The sequence below is a fragment of the Hylaeus volcanicus genome, chromosome 4 (assembly GCF_026283585.1).
Source record: "Hylaeus volcanicus isolate JK05 chromosome 4, UHH_iyHylVolc1.0_haploid, whole genome shotgun sequence".
Taxonomy (NCBI): domain Eukaryota; kingdom Metazoa; phylum Arthropoda; class Insecta; order Hymenoptera; family Colletidae; genus Hylaeus; species Hylaeus volcanicus.
This window is the reverse complement of record NC_071979.1, coordinates 25,172,786-25,190,227: the sequence shown is the minus strand read 5'-3', so window position 1 is coordinate 25,190,227 and position 17,442 is coordinate 25,172,786. Positions and strand designations below refer to the sequence as shown.

Genomic DNA, 17,442 nt, shown 5'->3' with positions numbered 1-17,442 from the left:
TACAGAAGATGTATTCGCAACGTCTTACAAACCTTATCATTAACTCTACACTGCTTCCCTTGGCCATTGTATTTCACAGCTCCCTTGACAAGTTGTGAAGTTACAAACAAACTCTTACGTGGTTATCATCACGCGAAGAACCGAGAGGTATGACATCGAGGTTTTCACGATACTCATGTAAGTTTGCATGTTGACGACGAAGAACTGTCGAGCCATCAGATGCACCGGGATCTGAGCTCTCAACAGGATGAAAATGATATCCTTCGACAGCTTGTGCGGTATATCGTACCAGCTGCTACAATAAGCCGAGTACCCGATGCCTTCCATTTGGTTCTTCAAGTACTCACCCACGTAACTGTACGCGAACAACTGCGACAACACCGTGCTCATTACAATGAACGTTTTAATCACCATCACCATGTTGTGGACGCTTAGAGATAGAATAAACTGAAATCCTGGAAAAGAGCGACAAGTGGTCGGTCAATCGATTGTATTTTCGACATATATCCGTACATTATTTGTAGTTGGTTTTAAGATAAAAGAACGCGGTAAAATCATGAAACTTTCACCAGTCGTGCATATAAGTAAGCAACTCGTGAATAGTTGTACGACCAAGATATTGCTGATTATGTCATTTAGCTTCTCGGATAGACTTAACAAATGGCAATGCCTGTGGGTCAACGCGTTCAGACGATCAGCCGTTTTGTTCGTTTCCTCCACGAATCTAGTGAAGTCTAACTTTAGGACCTCAGCTTGGCCGCACACGTGAAAAGTAATGCCGAAGAAGAGTCCGTCGCTACCTGTCGCAACATCTAAATTAGCTCGCTAAACATCATATGTAGTGTTAGAGATGGGCAAGATTCTACTCGAATAATAGATAATAGAATAGATAATAGAAGAAAGCAACGCAATATGGAGATTCTATACAGGGTGTCCCAAAAATGTTGTAACACATTGAAAGAGGTGGTTCGGGAGGTGATTTGAAACAACTTTTTCCTTAGCGAAAATGTTGTCCGAGGCTTCGTTAAGGAGATATTAACGGAAAACACTGACCAATCAGAGCGCGCGGATACCGTTGGAGCGGCCGTGGTAGCGAAGGCTATGTGATAAGCAGCCGCGCTTGTACGCGAACAAGTGACTCGACGCGTATCGAAGGACATTGGACGCGGCCGCCTAGCACGTAGCCTTCGCTACCACGGCCGCTCCAACGGTATCCGCGCGCTCTGATTGGTCAGTGTTTTTCGTTAATATCTCCTCAACGAAGCCTCGGACAACATTTTCGCTAAGGAAAAAGTTGTTTCAAATCACCTCCCGAATCACCCATTTCAAGGAACTACAACATTTTTGGGACACCCTGTATTCTTCAGGTTTCATCGTTTGGTAACTGGGCCTGTTTGCCCATCTCTCTGATGCAGTGACCAGTGTCTGACTAGGAGAAATCGTTACCAAGATTTCCAGCGGCCGTAACCAACAGCATCGCGTACTCTGAGAGGAAGATGACTGGGTAGACATTTTTGGGCATTTGCAGAGCATCCATGGTCAATTCTGAGGGGATAGGGTAATCGAGTAGTCCCCTTTTCGTTGCATTGCTATCTTTCGTCGCGGTTGCGTCGTTTCCAGTGAATAACGCCACCAACGTAAAAAGCGTCGCGGACAAACATGAAAAGCATAACACACCGGCACACGCTATCCGACCCATGGTACCATGGTGTCTGACGATGGCGCGTTTGTCTTCACCATCGAGTTCGTTGTAGTCTTTTATCGCAGAGTAGAAGTTGGTGACCAATCCGTCGCAATAGATTCGGAAACACGTTACCTTGAATACCGCCAGGATTCCGCAACCGATCAACACCAGAGCGTCCAGATTCTTCTCAGCGTCGTTTATGTTCAAATACAGCTCCACGTTCACGATTACCATCATGATTATCTGCAATTTTGAGTCGATATAGTTCGCGTCCGAGGTACAGATAGACGAAAGAATTAATTTTTCTTAGAAAAACATTGTAGGTATCGCTTTGGGATTAAGCTGCGTGGATCATTTGCTTATTTTTTAAAATAGAGAAGCATGTACGAGCTAGGAGTTGGTCAATTCATAAGGAAAGGGAAATTAATTCTTTAGTGTTAATTTTAGTATATTTCTGTCGATCTGGGGCTGACATACGACCCCAAAGATATACAAAAAAAAGTGACGGTGTCGCCGCCAAGCGGTGAAAATAGGTAAAAAAATAGCGTCATCTACCAGTGAAAACTGGAACTAATCGAGGACAAACTTGGGCGTTTTCCCGGTGGTGCGCTGTATGGAGGTCGGAATTTTAGTTCCACTGTTCACCGCTTGGCGGTGACACCGTCATTTCTTTTTATCCCTTTGGAGTCGTATGTCGGCTCGGACTCGACGAAAATATCCTGGAATTAATCCTTCAATATTAATTCAACTTCGTATATTTTCGTAATCTCTGTGTCCTCTATGAATTAACTATCTCCCTAGATCATACATGTCCCACAATTTAAAAAAATATGCAAGTTATCCAGGTACCTCAATCTTAAAACAATTCACATTTCAAAACGATTTATTTCTGTTATCTATTTGGAGTTCTATGTCGAGCGAATCTCGACAAAAATGTCCTGCAAACGGAAACTTCAGTCAAGGATCAATGTATGGTTTATAATATAGCTTCAAGTGTAGTTTCAAATACATTCAACCATTGGATGGTATCCAAAACTCTCAAAGAAGTAAAAAAATTCCCGTACCAAAATGACGACGGTGACGATGCTCCGCAAAGCCGAAGAAAAGTTGTATTTCTGAAGAGGCCAGGTGCCCACAGGCCACGCCAAGATCTTCAAGGGATACATCGCGTAAGCGAAGTCCTCGTTCGTCGACGCCTCCACTTTTGAGGGATCCTCGAAATGATCCATGTGGACTGTCCAACGTTAGACGATGCATGCTCTCTTTTCCCTGGATTCGTTTCGATTCCACTGTGTTCACTCGTTTATATTTTATTCAGCTGTAATTGCTCAACTATCTGTCGTAGAACAGTCCAGCTACGCCAGCTGCGAGTTATCGAAAATTTCCGAAGAGGGGATGTCTACTGCTACATCTTGTTCTTTTTGAGTTGTTACATTTTCTTTTATATTTCGCTAAAACGTTTCTACTTTTTCTCCAAGGTTTTGTCGATGGAACTCAACGCGAAGAAAGGTTGGAGAATTATCTTCGAGGAGCATTAATCTTTTGTGGCGAACGGACGAGGTAAGAATGATTACTATTTTCTAGTCGTGGATGTTTCCTACCACTATAAGTGGTCCCCTATCTATCTTTCAAGGGATGTTTCCCTTGGATAGAAAGTGTTTGAAGTCTGCGAATGTCTAAATTGCGATTGATCACTCATAGAACTAACTACTGGACTTGGAGGTATTTTTTTCTTCGTTCCCTACTGTAAGATAACAACTAGGATCAGCACAGTGACAGTATCCGCGCGGCAAAACGGTTCTCCAGACGCGAACTTTACCCTTTCACACAAGAAAACATCCTTCTTCCCTTCACGTCCCAGAAAATAGAAGATGGATGCATTAAGTAAGTAAATACAACGTAATAAAATAAAAGCCAATGCACAAAACTGTCTACCTATAAAAGTCAAGTAGCACTTTGGTGGTTGCTTAGACAAATAAAAAAAATTTAGAAACCTTATCCTTGAATACCATAAGTATTTAAAACACGACCTTTCCTTATATTTCTGTAATTCGTTACACGAGACATCGAGAAAAATCAGGAGTGGGTTGGTTCGATCGTGGACATTTTTTTCTCGTTTTGTTGCTACTTTCTTTCGTCCCTTACGAAAGAAGTAAACATCTACAGAACACGAGCGACGCTTCGTCTCGAGAAGAGAGAACGATACAAGTATTCACGAGGAGCATTTGTCTAATGGGAAACGGGTTAGGTAAGAACACAGTTTGATACAATTTTCTCGACACGAACGTTCTATATTAACGGTACAAACGGTACATTTTCTTCGAAGGGATAGTTCCCTTCCCTGGAAACAAATTAATAAAGTGTTCAAAGTCTGAAATATCCAAATTGATCGTTTACAAAACTAGCTATTAGACTTGGAAGTTTTTTCGTGTTTCTTTTCTCGTTGTCGAGGGTTACCTGTCCCAAATTTCTTTATTTAATTTATACCGTTGCTGTTCTTAGCTTCTTTGGTACCTATCATACACGTATGGACATTTGCCGAGTAATCGTTTTTTATATACAGTAAATGCAACAAAAACGTATCTCAATCAGCTATCATTACTCTCAGAACCGACAGATACGATATCGAGATCCTCACGATACTCATGTAAGTCGCAATATTCACGACGAAGAATTGTCCAGCCTTCAATTGGACCAGTCTCTGAGACCTCAGTAGGACGAAAACGATGTTTCTTGATAATTTGCTCGGTATATTGTACCAGGTGCTGCAATAAGCCGAGTAACCGATGTCTTCCATTTGATTCTTCAAATACTCGCCCACGTAACTGTACGCGAACAGCTGACCCACCATCGAGCTTCCCGCTAGCAACGATTTTAACGCCATGACGATGTTCCCGACGTTCAGCGACAGGATGAGTTGAACACCTGAAACCCACGACAAAAATCACTTCTCTTCTCGCATCTAGCCATCTAAGCAATAATGACATGAGCAGTTCATTGCACAAATATAATATAAAAGTTGTGACTATACCAAGTGCTTAGACACTTAAATACAAGATTTTTCAAAAAGTGGAGTTAATCGGTTTGTGCAGTGAACGGCTGATACAAGAAAAGTTTCACAAATTTTCACCAGTCATGCAAATAAGTATGGAGCTCATGAACAACTGCACCGCTAAGATAGAACTGATCGCGTCGTTCAGCATCTTGGATAGCTTCAAGAGGTGACAGTGCCTCTTGGTCAGCGCGTTGAAACGTTCCGAAATGTTTTCACTTTTCTCGACGAATCTCTTGAATTCCAGCTTCAGTAACTCCGCTTGTCCGCACAGGTGGAACGTGATGGAGCAGAACAATCCGTCGCTACCTGCTCGACACACGTCTCGACTCGTCAACCGTCCTTCACGGTGGAAATTGGGCCTTTCATTGCGCAAATGATAAACTCCATAAAACAAAAAGTTGAGAAATGCGATGAAATAATGTACATTGTTTGTTAAAATTCCTTTTATAATATAAATTCGAATAAATATTGTGGAATGCGTAAGTACAGATGTAGCTTTCATCTAACGGTACATACAGTCAATCTCATAAATATTCATATCCTCTATGTCTATTAAAGAAAATTTGTTAAATTAAATGGTAGGTTTGATGTTTCCGAATGTATGTTTGCATAAATATGTTGATGTTCATTTGATAAATATATACATGTATAAGCTTATTCAAATACATATTTATAACGAAAAATTCATTTGGTATTATCAAAACTATTATTTAATTTAGTAAAACTTACGATACACATCGAGGGTGCGAATATTTCTGGGATTGACTGTAAAATTAATAAGAAAGAATAGCGAAAAAGTAATCATCAGTAATGTTACGACTTTTATGTGACTGGTAATCGATTTGTGCAGTGAACGGCTCAATTGTTACAGGAATCATTACCGACGTTCCCTGTGCACGACATCAGCAGCATGGCGTACTCCACGAGGAAAACCGCCGGAGTGAACTGTTCCGATATGCCAAGGTTCTTCATGGTGTACGTGGAGGGGATAGGAAAATCCAATTCGTCCTCCTGGGTGACGTTGACGTCCTTTAACGCGACCTCTTCGTCGCCAGCCAACATAGGCACTGCCAGGAATAACGTCGCGGCGAAATACGAAAAACCGATCACGCTGGCACACGCCACTCGTCCCATGCGAGCGTGGCGTCGCACGATGGCGCGTTCCTCTTCTCCGTCGAGATCCTCGTAGTCCTTCACCGCGGAGGTGAAGTTCGCGATGAGGAGATCGCTGTGGACGCGGAACATCGTCACCTTCCACATGGACAGGATGGAGCACGCTGTCAACACCAGGACGTCCAGATTCTTCTCGGGGTCGCTGTGATCGAAATATATCTCCGCTTGCACGATGGCGAACATCAACAGCTGCGCGAACAGAACGATACTTTAGACAGCATTGCTAACCGACCGACAATGGTTTTGTATTTCAACCGGATTGATTGCGTTTCCAATAAGAACTGATAGGAGTACGTTTTCAGATTAACCCGTTGGGCTATAACCACGTGTGAGATTTATGGTCGGATATTCGGGCCAACATTGATTATCACGAGCCTGGCTCGTGGTGTATTGTTCGGGCCAAATGTAAACATTACATTTTGGTCCCAGGCTGTTGGAGCTTAAATCACACGTTAAATAACACGTTGTTCGCCACGGCGTCCATATATGGATGACAGCGTTTTTCATTGAAGAACTAAAAAAATTAATTCTGGAAAATTGTTAAATATCATAGAAAATGAATTTGAATGAAATACTTGAATTTGGATGAAGTTACAAACACAAGTACCGCGGTAAATGTTTGATTATGTATTTTCTAATAATCTGTCAACAAGGTTTAATCACAGTAGAAATTTTCCAGAGTATCTGACGGTCAACGTGTGAAGTGGTTAAAGAGAATGCAGTGTCAAGTGGACGAACGTCTATGGTTATGGACTGGTTACTGGTACAGAAAACTGTTATTAGAAGACAATCGATTATGCGACGGAGGAAGGCCCAAAAATTCGGCGCAACGTTAATTTTATATACCGAACGCTCCATTTTCTTTAACCTGAAATTTGTGTCGCCATTAGCTCTGATGGGAAAATTTCGAAGGTATAGTTTGAGAGAAGAAATAGAGCTTTCGAATGGGTATAATATTGTATCAAGCGACAAAAATAGTCCCGTTGGGAGAACGCGTATAAATTGATACGATGAAATGCAATTTAAAAGTTCCATACGAAGAGGATGACGGCGACGATGGACCGCGAATTGGCGTAAACGTCGTATTTCTGAAGCGGCCAGGTGCCCACGGGCCACGCGATGATCTCCAGCGGGAGCATTCCGTAGTCGAAATCCTTCTTCGACGATGCCTTCATTTTCAGAAGATCCTCCACGAAATGGGGACAATACCGTTCCGCGTTTCGCGACACATGTTCTCCATTCTCCGTTCGGTCGCAACAATGCGCCGTCTTTTCTGTCTATGTATTATTCAACCGTAATCGCTTAACCATCTATTGCCTATCGTCAACCCGTTCTTACGTCAGGTGTGCGTTATCGAGACGTTTCCACGAAGAGATACTTCTCGAGTAAACGTCTTGTTTCTGTTTCTTACTTCTTTTTCCCATTATTTGTAAACGCGCTTCCTTGCGACCATTTTCTCGCCGTAAATGTCTCCCATTAATGTAAGTGCGCTTCCATACGGTAAAGCCTTTCTTTTTCTGTAGACAAGAAAAGTTCGTGATGTACGATATTTAAATTGCGAATGATCGCATTTAGAACTAACCACCTTATACATGTTTTGCTACTTTAAGATAACGACTAGATCGGTACACACGTTGGAAAGATCGTGGCAGTCCTTGTCCAGGAACAAGAGTCTAATAATCGAGACTGTTTTAAAGGGATACCTGTTCCGTGTAGTTGATAGTTCCGTGGGTGATAGTGTATTGTCTCTGGTGGATAGAAAGCAGGTCGTAGGACACCGGATTAACGCGCACGGTAAATAGAAGGAGGTAAACTATTGTTAAATCGTCATAACGTGTTAAGTAACGACAATTTAAATCTTTGGTTTAAAAATGGTGGTAGAGGTTTGGATGTATTCGCACTGGGTGGTCGTGAGGGTTGTTAGGACTCGGTCCTAGTATCTTAGATCAGATCAAGGGTCGTTTAAATAGAACAAAGCTCCGCGTTCAGGCTTTCAGTGGAAAACGAAAAGACACCACTACGAGCAATGATTACGATGGACATTGGGTTTCTTACAATTTACACTCGGGGCGAACGGTGGAGCAGTGCGTAGCGTAGCCGATTACAACGCTGAGAGGTCGGGTTCGAATCCCGGCCCAGTTTTTCAAGGTATGGCTAATATAAAAAGTATCGAAAGCTTTCTGGCTTAAAATAAAAAATGGAAAAATGAAATAAAACAAGGCCAAAAAGAGGTTTCGTAAGAAAAGTACCACACCCGAAAATTACAATACATATGTGTGAATACGAAGTAGCACAGTAACCACTATAAAAACACAAAACGAAAAAACAAACACTTGGCAACCCAGCCTTTAGAGACATTTGGGAATGTAACGGCGAGAATCGAACGAGCAATTATGGAACGAAATATTCTGGGACCTATACAAAATTAACGATACACAGATTTTGCTAAGGAGAGCTTAGTCTATTTATTTGCATCCACGGCACAATACAAAGTTTCTACAGCCCTGCAGCGTAGGTGCACCGCGCGAGATTTTGTTCTAAATTATGGTACGTAACAAACATCTTTATTCGATACACACGCGTCCGCGTTTATGTTACCTGTCTCAGACGAAGTTTGGCCAAGCGAGTGTCTCGAATGTACGGAACGGAGAACGTAAGAACTCAAGGAGCTAGCATCACTCGCAAAACCGAGAGATACGACATGGAGGTCTTCACGATGCTCATGTAACTCTCCATGTTGACGACGAAGAAGTTCCCAGCTCGTAGACAGGTTGGTTCCTGGGCTCTCATCACGACGAAGACGACGTCCCTCGACAATCTGCTCGGCAAGTCGTACCAGCTGCTGGAGTAAATGGAGAATCCTATGTCTTCCATTTGTGTCTTCAAGTAATCGCCTACGTAGCTGTACGCGTACAATTGCGACAACAGCGTGCTCGCAGACAGTAACGTTTTTATCGTCAAGACTATGTCGACGTTCAGAGACAGGATGAACGCAAACCCTGAAACAAGCGATGAACGATATTTCTTCGCCTTTCTCGATAATATACTTAAATAAAGAATTTGTGGTGGCGGTTTTTGTACGGGAGAGAGGGAAGAAAAGGAAGGGAGCGTTTCGTCTTGGGCCTGCTAGTGGACTCGTCGGTCGATAAGGCTACTTAGCAGCTGGGATGTTTGGAGGGGGATTTATTTTTTTTTTTTTTTTGTTGGTTTCTCTTGAGCGATGCCGCGGTGCCTTGGGAGATTCCCTTATAACCCGTTTTTCTCCTTGACGATTTTCGAGCCTCTTTGCTTCTTGGAGTTAGCGCAAAGTTGATTCTCTTGTGTGTTGCGGGATAAAAAGTTTCCTTAAGAGAATGCTTTGTATAGAAAAGTTAGTCTTTCTAGTGGCGAGGACAAAGAGGTGCCACCACAGATTCTTAGATAAAGATATTTTCACCGGTCGTGCAGATGAGAATGCAGCTCGTGAATAGTTGTACGACTAAGATAGAACTGATGGTGTCGTTGAGATAGTCGGACATCGTCAGGAGGTGGTGATGCCTCGCGATCAACGAGTTGAAACGATTCGCTGTGTCCTGGTTTTCTTTGACGAGTTTGGTCAACTCCAGCTTCAGTACCTCTGCTTGGCCACACAGATGGAACATGATACCGAAAAACAGGGAATCGCTGCCTATCGAAGACACGGTGACAATGGTAACATACATACAGACAAATATCAAAAACAAACCAATTGCAAGTGCAACAAACCAATTACAATTCGATTTAAAAGACCGGTATAAAATTTGAAATTTGGGACATTTAAGGGTTACAACGTTTTGCCTTGACCGCCACGATTTAATACAGATGCGTAAGTTAGGTTATTATTTTGATAATAAAAAATTGATATTAAATTTGTTCTTTTAAAAAGAAAATTTATGATCTTCTTTCGGAATAATTCGTGACTCAAAGGGCTATACAATTTATCCGTTGAGTAATTGCAATCAATTTCAACTACGAGACATCTCGTAATCGGCAGTAAATGGATCAAATATCATTTGGAATTCTAAGAATCTAGCCGAGCCGATTCCTCCAATTGCCACGTTTTTGAAGACTATCTGTTACGTTACCTAGGTTTCCAGTGCTCGTGATCAGAAGCATCACGTACTCGAAGATGAAGATCACAGGGTTCAAACTTTTAGGCACTTGCAGCATCTCCATGGTGCATTGCGAGGGGAAAGGGTAGTCCACGGGTTCCTCCAGCGTGACGTTCACGTCTTCGTTCGCAGCCTCTTCGTCCTCGCCCAGCATCGAGACTGACACGTACAAAGTGGAGCCGAAGTAAGAAAAACCGATCACGCTGGCGCACGCCACTCGCCCCATGTAAGCGTGCCTCCTCATGATCGCTCGTTTCTCTTCTCCGTCGAGCTCGTCGTAGTCTTTCAATGCCGAGGAGAAGTTGGCGGTCAGGCCTTCGGAGCGAAGCCGGAACCACATCACTTTCGATATCGCCATGATGCTGCAACCGACCATCATCAGACCGTCCAGGTTCTTCTCGGCGTGTCTGTGATCCAAATATATCTCCGTCTGTATGATGGTCATCATTACTAACTGCGTGGACAGAACAGTATTTCGAATTGCAATGGTATTCGGTTGACACCAGTCTGGAGGAGAAATCGCCGCTGTCGAACGACCAAACCAACCAAAGGTACGCGTAAAAATTCGATCACCGGATTGATCGATTTACAGTTAGTCCCATACATATCCGCACCGTGTTTATCAAAGAAGTTTGTCTAAATTATTAAACGACAGGTTTTATGTTTCCAAATAAATTTTTCATTATAGATACATGCACGTGTAAAATTTATTTGACAACATTTCTTGACAAAAGAAATTTCTTCAATAGACACAGAAGATACGAACATACATATATGGAACTGACTCTATATCTTCAATTGGTTGGATTATTCTGTATGTACTTTGATGCAGCGCACGTGGAAAGAACACGTGTTGGCGATATTTTTGGATTTTGGAATTCGAAAGCGTCAATTAAACAATTAGAAGGCAACCACGACGCCGCGAAGAAATACCAGAATTCCTAGGTGTCGAGAGTAACACTAAACACCTCAAAGAGGCTTCGCTAAATCTCGCGATAGTTTATCGTACAACGTTTACGGTTTGAAAAGTCTTTACCAAAAGACAAATGGAGATAACGGAGCGCAAGACCGAAGAGACGCTGTGCTTCTGCAGAGGCCAGGTGCCCACGGGCCACGCGAGGATCTTCAGCGGAGTCATCGCGTAAGCAAGGTCTTCGTTCTTCGAGAGGTTCATTTTGGATGGATGTTCGTAAAGATCGGACACCGTTCCCCCGATAATAGAGCCATATACTTCTTCATTCTATTCGCTCGCGACGAAATTGCGGCATATTGATACCGTGTGTCTCGGCCCATGTTTTATTCAACCTTAGCCGCCTGTGCTCGAACATGCCACTTTTCTTACGTCAGTGGCGCGTTATCGAGGAAAGTTCAGGAAGTGGTTCCCTACTCTGGACATATTGTTCTTATTCCGCCGCTATTCTTTATTGTTATTTGCGCCATAGTTCCTTCTGAAATGCGAGATCATCTCGGGAACACGGTCCACGCGGAGTTGTTTCTTGAGCTCGAGAGAAAAGGAAGACAAAGAACGTGAAGTTTTGATGAGAAATGGGTGGTTGATAGAACGCAGTTTATGGCTATTTTCTTGCGAACGTTCCCCGTCAACGCAGGGACACTTTCACTTAGAGGAGGCTCGATTCAAATTTCTAAATTGCGATCGATCGCTTACGAAACTAACAACTGGATTCGTAACATTTTTCATTATTTATTCACTACCGTAAGACAACAACTCGGACTAGCTTCTACGCTAGTTACTGGAGCGTTTACGCGGAAGGAGATGCGCGGTCATTGGAAGCAATATTGTTTCTCTCGCGATGGTAGAAGGAGCCTAAGACATCGGAAACTCGGATAAGTGAACAAAATAGGAAGTGCGCTTAACGTTAGAAATACCAACCGGCAGTGGATGCATATTATACACCCATCAGTCTCATAAATATTCGTACCTTCCATGTCTATCACAGAAGTCTAAATTAAATAATAGGTTTGATGTTTCCGAATAAGTTTTTCAATATAAATATGTACATGGATAAACTTTACACTTGTATATATATATAATAAAACATTAATTTGGAAACATTCTCATCTTCTCTCATTCTCAACGTTCTCATCTTCTCCAGCTAGCATCGGGACGGATGACGCTACTAAAAATACACTTGCAAAGAAGCGTGACCCTCACGTTTGATTCTGAAGTAAATGAAGCGACATCAAGCTTAACATTTAATTTAAACAAATTCGTTCAATAAACACAGAGGGTAAGAATATTTATACGACAGACTACATCTTCGAAATCAGAGAGGAGAAGCAACAAATTAATTCGTGTGCTTGAAAAATTGATTGCAAAAATTGTTGCACAAGCATTTTAAATACCTGAAAAATTGTGGAAAAAAGAAATTCAGCATATGTGGGTAGTTCTGGTGTCGACAAAGGTGATCTTCTTTTAATTTACAGAATTAAACGTTAACGTTGAATGTGTGTATAACAAGAAAATTCAATTTAGTCTTGTACTCGTATGTATTTAATCTCATTCATTGCAATTTGTAATACGAATTTTCTAATGCTCCGTAACATCGATGCAAAGGAGTCTCGTTCGCAAAACATTGTTTTTACTTTCGATAAAAGTGCCCTAAGGGGTAATCATGACTCGCAGAACCGAGAGGTACGACATGGAGGTTTTAACGATACTCATGTAGGTCTCCATGTTGACGACGAAGAATTGACCAGCCTTCAGTTGCGTCGGGGTCTGAGCTCTCAGCATGACGAAAATCATATCCTTCGACAAGTTGTTTGGTATTTTGTACCATCTGCTCGAGTAAACCGAGTACCCGATGCTTTCCATTTGACTCGTCAAGTACTCGCCCACGTAACTATAGGCGAACATCTGGGTCAAGCATGTGCTCATCACTATGAAAGTTTTCACCACCATCACCACGTTGTGCACGGTCAACGAGAGGATGAATTGGAACCCTGAAAAGATCGACGGACGTTTCATAAATTCTCAGTGTTTACTTGTGGCACTAATCGATATACAACGTGTTCCACGTAACACTTTTCACGATTATCCAAGTACTTACGATAATCTGACAAAAAATATTTTAAATAAATGTTGATCACCCGAAGTTTTTTAAATGGCACTTTACATTAATGTATAGCCAATCGAAAGCGATCAACATATGTTTAAATTATTTTGTTGTCAGATTATCGCAAGTACAGTACTTGAAAAATCATATGCACTTATAAAATCGTATACGCTTGCAAAGAAGCGTGACCCTCACGTTCGATTCTGAAGTAAATGAAGCGAGGAAAGATGATCCTCTCACCTGTGGTGCAAATGAGCAAGCAACTCGTGAACAATTGTATGACCAAGACCGAGCTGATTATGTCGTTCAGCTTTTCGGAGAGTTTCAACAGATCGCGGTGCCTGTTGGTCAACGCGCCAAAACGCTCCACTCTGTTGTCCGTTTCGTCCACGAATTTTGTAAAGTCGAGCTTGAGGACCTCCGCTTGGCCGCACAAGTGAAAAGTGATGCCGAAGAACAGTCCGTCGCTACCTAAGCGACAAACGACTCCGCTCACCTAAACATATCGTCTCCGGAGGATTCATCGTCAACTAGGAAAATCGTTACCGAGATTCCCAGTGCTCGTGACCAGAAGCATCGCGTACTCCACGACGAAGATGACCGGGTAGAGACTGTGGGGCACGTGCAGAAGGTCCATGGTTAATTCCGAAGGAATTGGGTAATCCACGGAGTCCTGTTTGGTCGCGTTCTCTTCTATCGCGTTCTCATCTTCTCCAGCTAGCATCGGGACGGATGTGAAAAGCGTGGAGGACATGTACGAGAATCCTATCAACCCTGCGCACGCCACTCGCCCCATGTAAGCGTGTTGTCTGACGATGGCGCGTTTCTCTTCGCCGTCGACCTCGGTGTAGTCCTTCACCGCCGAGGAGAAGTTGCTTACCAATCCTTCGCAACAAATTCGGAACCATGCCACTTTCCACACCGCCAGGACACCGCAACCGATCAGCACCAGGGCGTCTAAATTCTTCTCCGCGTCGGTGATGTCCAAGTATATCTCCACGTTCACGATTATCATCATTGTCATCTGTAATTTTGGCTCGATGTAGGGTGTCTCCGAGGTACAGATATTTGAAAGGATGTCATTTTTAACTGACTTCGAAAAGGAAGAGGTTACTCAATTCGACGTGTATATATATTTTTTTTCAATATAAAAATGTTATGTGAATCGTTTTCAGATCAAGCTACTGGCTAATGTATTAGGTGAACCGGAAAATAATGTCGTTTTTGGAATTTTAAATACTTGTTTATCGTTCATCAGCTCATTGATTTTTATCGATCTGGCATTGGCAATTTGCACACTAGATGGCAAAAGGCTATTGATAACGGGAGCGATTATACGATTAATGATTAAAAATAGAAAGTTATAAAAAATTTGTTTGAATTTAATGTAAAAGAAACGACATTAATTTTCAGTCCACCTAATACTTATTTATTTTAAATAGATTGGAATATATGAGCTAGGAGTTGTTTCATTCATTTGTTTGTTCAATTTTAAAGGATTAATGTAGGATATTTTTGTCGAGCTGGGCCGACATACGACTCCAAAGGGATAAAAAGAAATGACGTTGTCGCTGCCAAGCGGTAAAACAGTGGGACTGAAATACCGACCTCCATGCAGCGCACGAAAACGCCCAAGTTTGTCATCGATTAGTTCTATTTTTCACTGCTAGATGGCGCTATTTTTACCTATTTACCGACATCGAAATTTTTAATAATTACGTTCTTTTACATAGCTCTAATCTTTGGATTATAGTACAGACTTGATTAAAACATTCATTTTTTGATATTTTTCGTAGTATTTAATTAAATAAAGCAAATAAATCGGAATGTCGGTACGTCGATATTTGTAGCGTCATCTAGAGGTAGTAAATAGGAACTATTCCGCGACGAATTTGGGCCTTTTGCTGCTAGATGGCGCCGTAAACTTGTGTTACCATCATCGAGGTCGGTAAATTAATATATCATGTATCGATAATTGGGTATAAATGGCGCCATCTAGCGGTGAAAAAAGGAACCGATCGAGGACAAACTTGGGCGTTTTCCCGGTGGTGCGCTGTACGGAGGTCGGAATTTTAATTCTACTCTTTCTTTGGCGGCGAATCGTCACTTTTTTTCATATCCCTTTGAAGTCGTATGTCGGTCCTAGGTCGACAAAAATGCCCAATACAAAAATTCCTTCCGCGAAGGATTAATATATCTTTATGTATTTCCGTATTGAATTATTATTCAAGATTAATTGAAATGCAAACAAAACTCCTCCCTTTTTACGTGTCTTCTTGCAAATATCGGTACCACGGATTAGATCCTCACCGTCTATCGTCCAAGAATCGATCACAAAGACTGTAACGAGTAGTAAAAGTTTCTAATACATATTAGAACGCGTCATTTTATTTAATAGTTGAAGACCAGAGGAACGAGGTGAGAAACGTTCATACCAAAATGACGACGGTTGCAAAGCTCCGGAAACCCGAAGAAAAGTTGTATTCCTGAAGTGGCCAGGTGCCCACGGGCCATGACAGGATCTTCAGCGGAAGCATCGCGTAAACAAAGTCCTCGTTCGTCGGTGTCTCCATCTTCGAGTTTCGGTCGAAGACATCGCGAAAGTAATCTTCTCTTGCTTCTTTTCTTCGTTCCCTTACGGCTGCCGCGTTTTCCGGTTTATTTTTTATTCAGCCGTAATCGTCTAACCGCCTGTCATCGAACGGGCCATCGTTCCGTCAGCTGCGCGATATCAAGAAAATTCCAGGGTAGGGGGTTCGAATGCAGACGTCTCGTCCACGATCTGCGATCGTCAGTCTTTCGCTAGGGCGTATTCGCCCTACAGGTTTCTCGCTGAAACTCGTTCGGGATCAGAAGCATGAAGAGGGTTTCGAGAGGGACGCGAGACAGGCTTGGAAAGTGTCTTCGAGAAGTATTCAACTTTTATGGGGGATGCACGGTTTAGGGACAAAGTTATTTTCTCAGGTAAGTGGCACTTCTTGCTTCCAAGGGATAGCTCCCTTTCTTAGGAAGAAAAACTACGACGCCTGGAATGTCTAAATTGCGATTGATCCGTGATCAACGATCGAACTGCGAAGTTTTTCCTGTGGTCGTTCGGTGGACACTGTAACGTAACAACTCTGAACAGTTTATGCAACGGCACGGCGACGTGGCATTTCACCTGCGAGTTGATAGTCCTAACGTTTCGCGAAATAGGGTTAATTGGTGTTAGGTATGGAGTGAATAAAATATTTAAAATTACACAAAATTGAAAAATTACGGACACTATCGTTTAGGGGGAATGTTAAGATTTTTTCTATTATTTTGTCCATACTAATTTTAGTCCAAGTTAACCATATAAATTAAATTACACTAGTACGAGAAAAAAAAAATAATTCAAGTCCGAAAGGGCTAATTTCATTTCCTTGCTCCTAATTGAGCGTGATCTTCCAGTTGGAAACAGGTTTGCTAGAAGAGTAGCGTTCGGATTGTTCGAGTTCTGTACCAAGGGTTACAAAAGACTGAGAGACGCGTCAAGGATAGGATCCGGTGATCGGAGAGAATTGCTGGCGCCAAGGGAAAACGTTCGCCGTGTTGTAAAGCGGTGGAATTCCATCGTTCCGCGTCAAGCATCAAAGTTCATCGAGCAAAACGCTGATCAAAATAAGAAGACCGATCTCGTAACGGTGTTTCTCGTCGAGGTAGCTAAACTCGACGGTATTAGCGCGATTTTTCAAGGTTTCCGTTGCCCCCGAGGAAAGCGGACACCTGTTCAGGCGATCCCAGGGGTTAAACTGAAACGCTATTCGGCCGAATGCCAGCGGGCACTGGTCGCTTAAATCCTGGCAGCCAGCCAGAGTTTCGAACCGGTTGAACGATTCTCCGTTGTGCCGTGCATAGCTCAGCCCGCGACCTTGGCGCTTCGAATTAAAACGGGACGCCACGGCCTCTTGTTGACGCGTGTTCCCCAATTCTTCGCGGAGGTCAACGACTGGCCGAGGGACCCACCGAAAGTGTCCTACGCGCGGCCCTCCAATCCGGTTTTTATCGATCGTTCTGATCTCGTTTTTTCCTTATCTCCCTTTCGGATACGTCTTCGATTTCTCCTCGAGGAAAATCTCCGGTCGTTTTCTGGAACAACCGGAGGAACGTTGACGACGAGGCGTTTAGAACTGTAAATCCCATTTGGATGACCAGCGTGAGCCAACATAATTGCTCTCCGAGACAATTCCGCAGCGCCAAGAAATTCTCGAGCAACAGATTGCGTCTTCCATACACGCTACGAATATTCGTTCTTCGACCACTGATATTACTTGTTTCAGATAAAAGTAAACTAGGTTCGCCAAG

At 42.6% G+C, this 17,442-nt stretch overlaps 3 protein-coding genes across 3 annotated transcripts; all 3 read right to left on the bottom strand.

The window, feature by feature from the left end:
- Nucleotides 1-97: 97 nt before the first annotated feature.
- On the bottom strand, nucleotides 98-7,128 carry LOC128875502 (uncharacterized). The gene is made up of 8 exons (XM_054121135.1): nucleotides 6,950-7,128; nucleotides 5,621-6,101; nucleotides 4,815-5,045; nucleotides 4,278-4,609; nucleotides 2,749-2,898; nucleotides 1,447-1,927; nucleotides 570-800; nucleotides 98-455 (listed from the first exon to the last, which is right to left on the bottom strand). The coding sequence occupies exons 1-8, from the start codon at nucleotides 7,085-7,087 to the stop codon at nucleotides 115-117; spliced, it is 2,385 nt and encodes a 794-aa protein (XP_053977110.1). The 5' UTR covers nucleotides 7,088-7,128; the 3' UTR covers nucleotides 98-114.
- Nucleotides 7,129-7,593: 465 nt separating this feature from the next.
- Nucleotides 7,594-11,216, bottom strand: LOC128875501 (odorant receptor 9a-like). The gene is made up of 4 exons (XM_054121134.1): nucleotides 11,079-11,216; nucleotides 10,016-10,496; nucleotides 9,349-9,579; nucleotides 7,594-8,911 (listed from the first exon to the last, which is right to left on the bottom strand). The coding sequence occupies exons 1-4, from the start codon at nucleotides 11,214-11,216 to the stop codon at nucleotides 8,574-8,576; spliced, it is 1,188 nt and encodes a 395-aa protein (XP_053977109.1). The 3' UTR covers nucleotides 7,594-8,573.
- A 1,411-nt stretch (nucleotides 11,217-12,627) lies between these two features.
- Nucleotides 12,628-15,689, bottom strand: LOC128874809 (odorant receptor 45b-like). The gene is made up of 4 exons (XM_054119884.1): nucleotides 15,552-15,689; nucleotides 13,663-14,140; nucleotides 13,357-13,587; nucleotides 12,628-13,003 (listed from the first exon to the last, which is right to left on the bottom strand). Exons 1-4 carry the CDS (start codon nucleotides 15,687-15,689, stop codon nucleotides 12,663-12,665), a joined length of 1,188 nt encoding a protein of 395 aa, XP_053975859.1. The 3' UTR covers nucleotides 12,628-12,662.
- Between the last annotated feature and the right edge of the window lie 1,753 nt (nucleotides 15,690-17,442).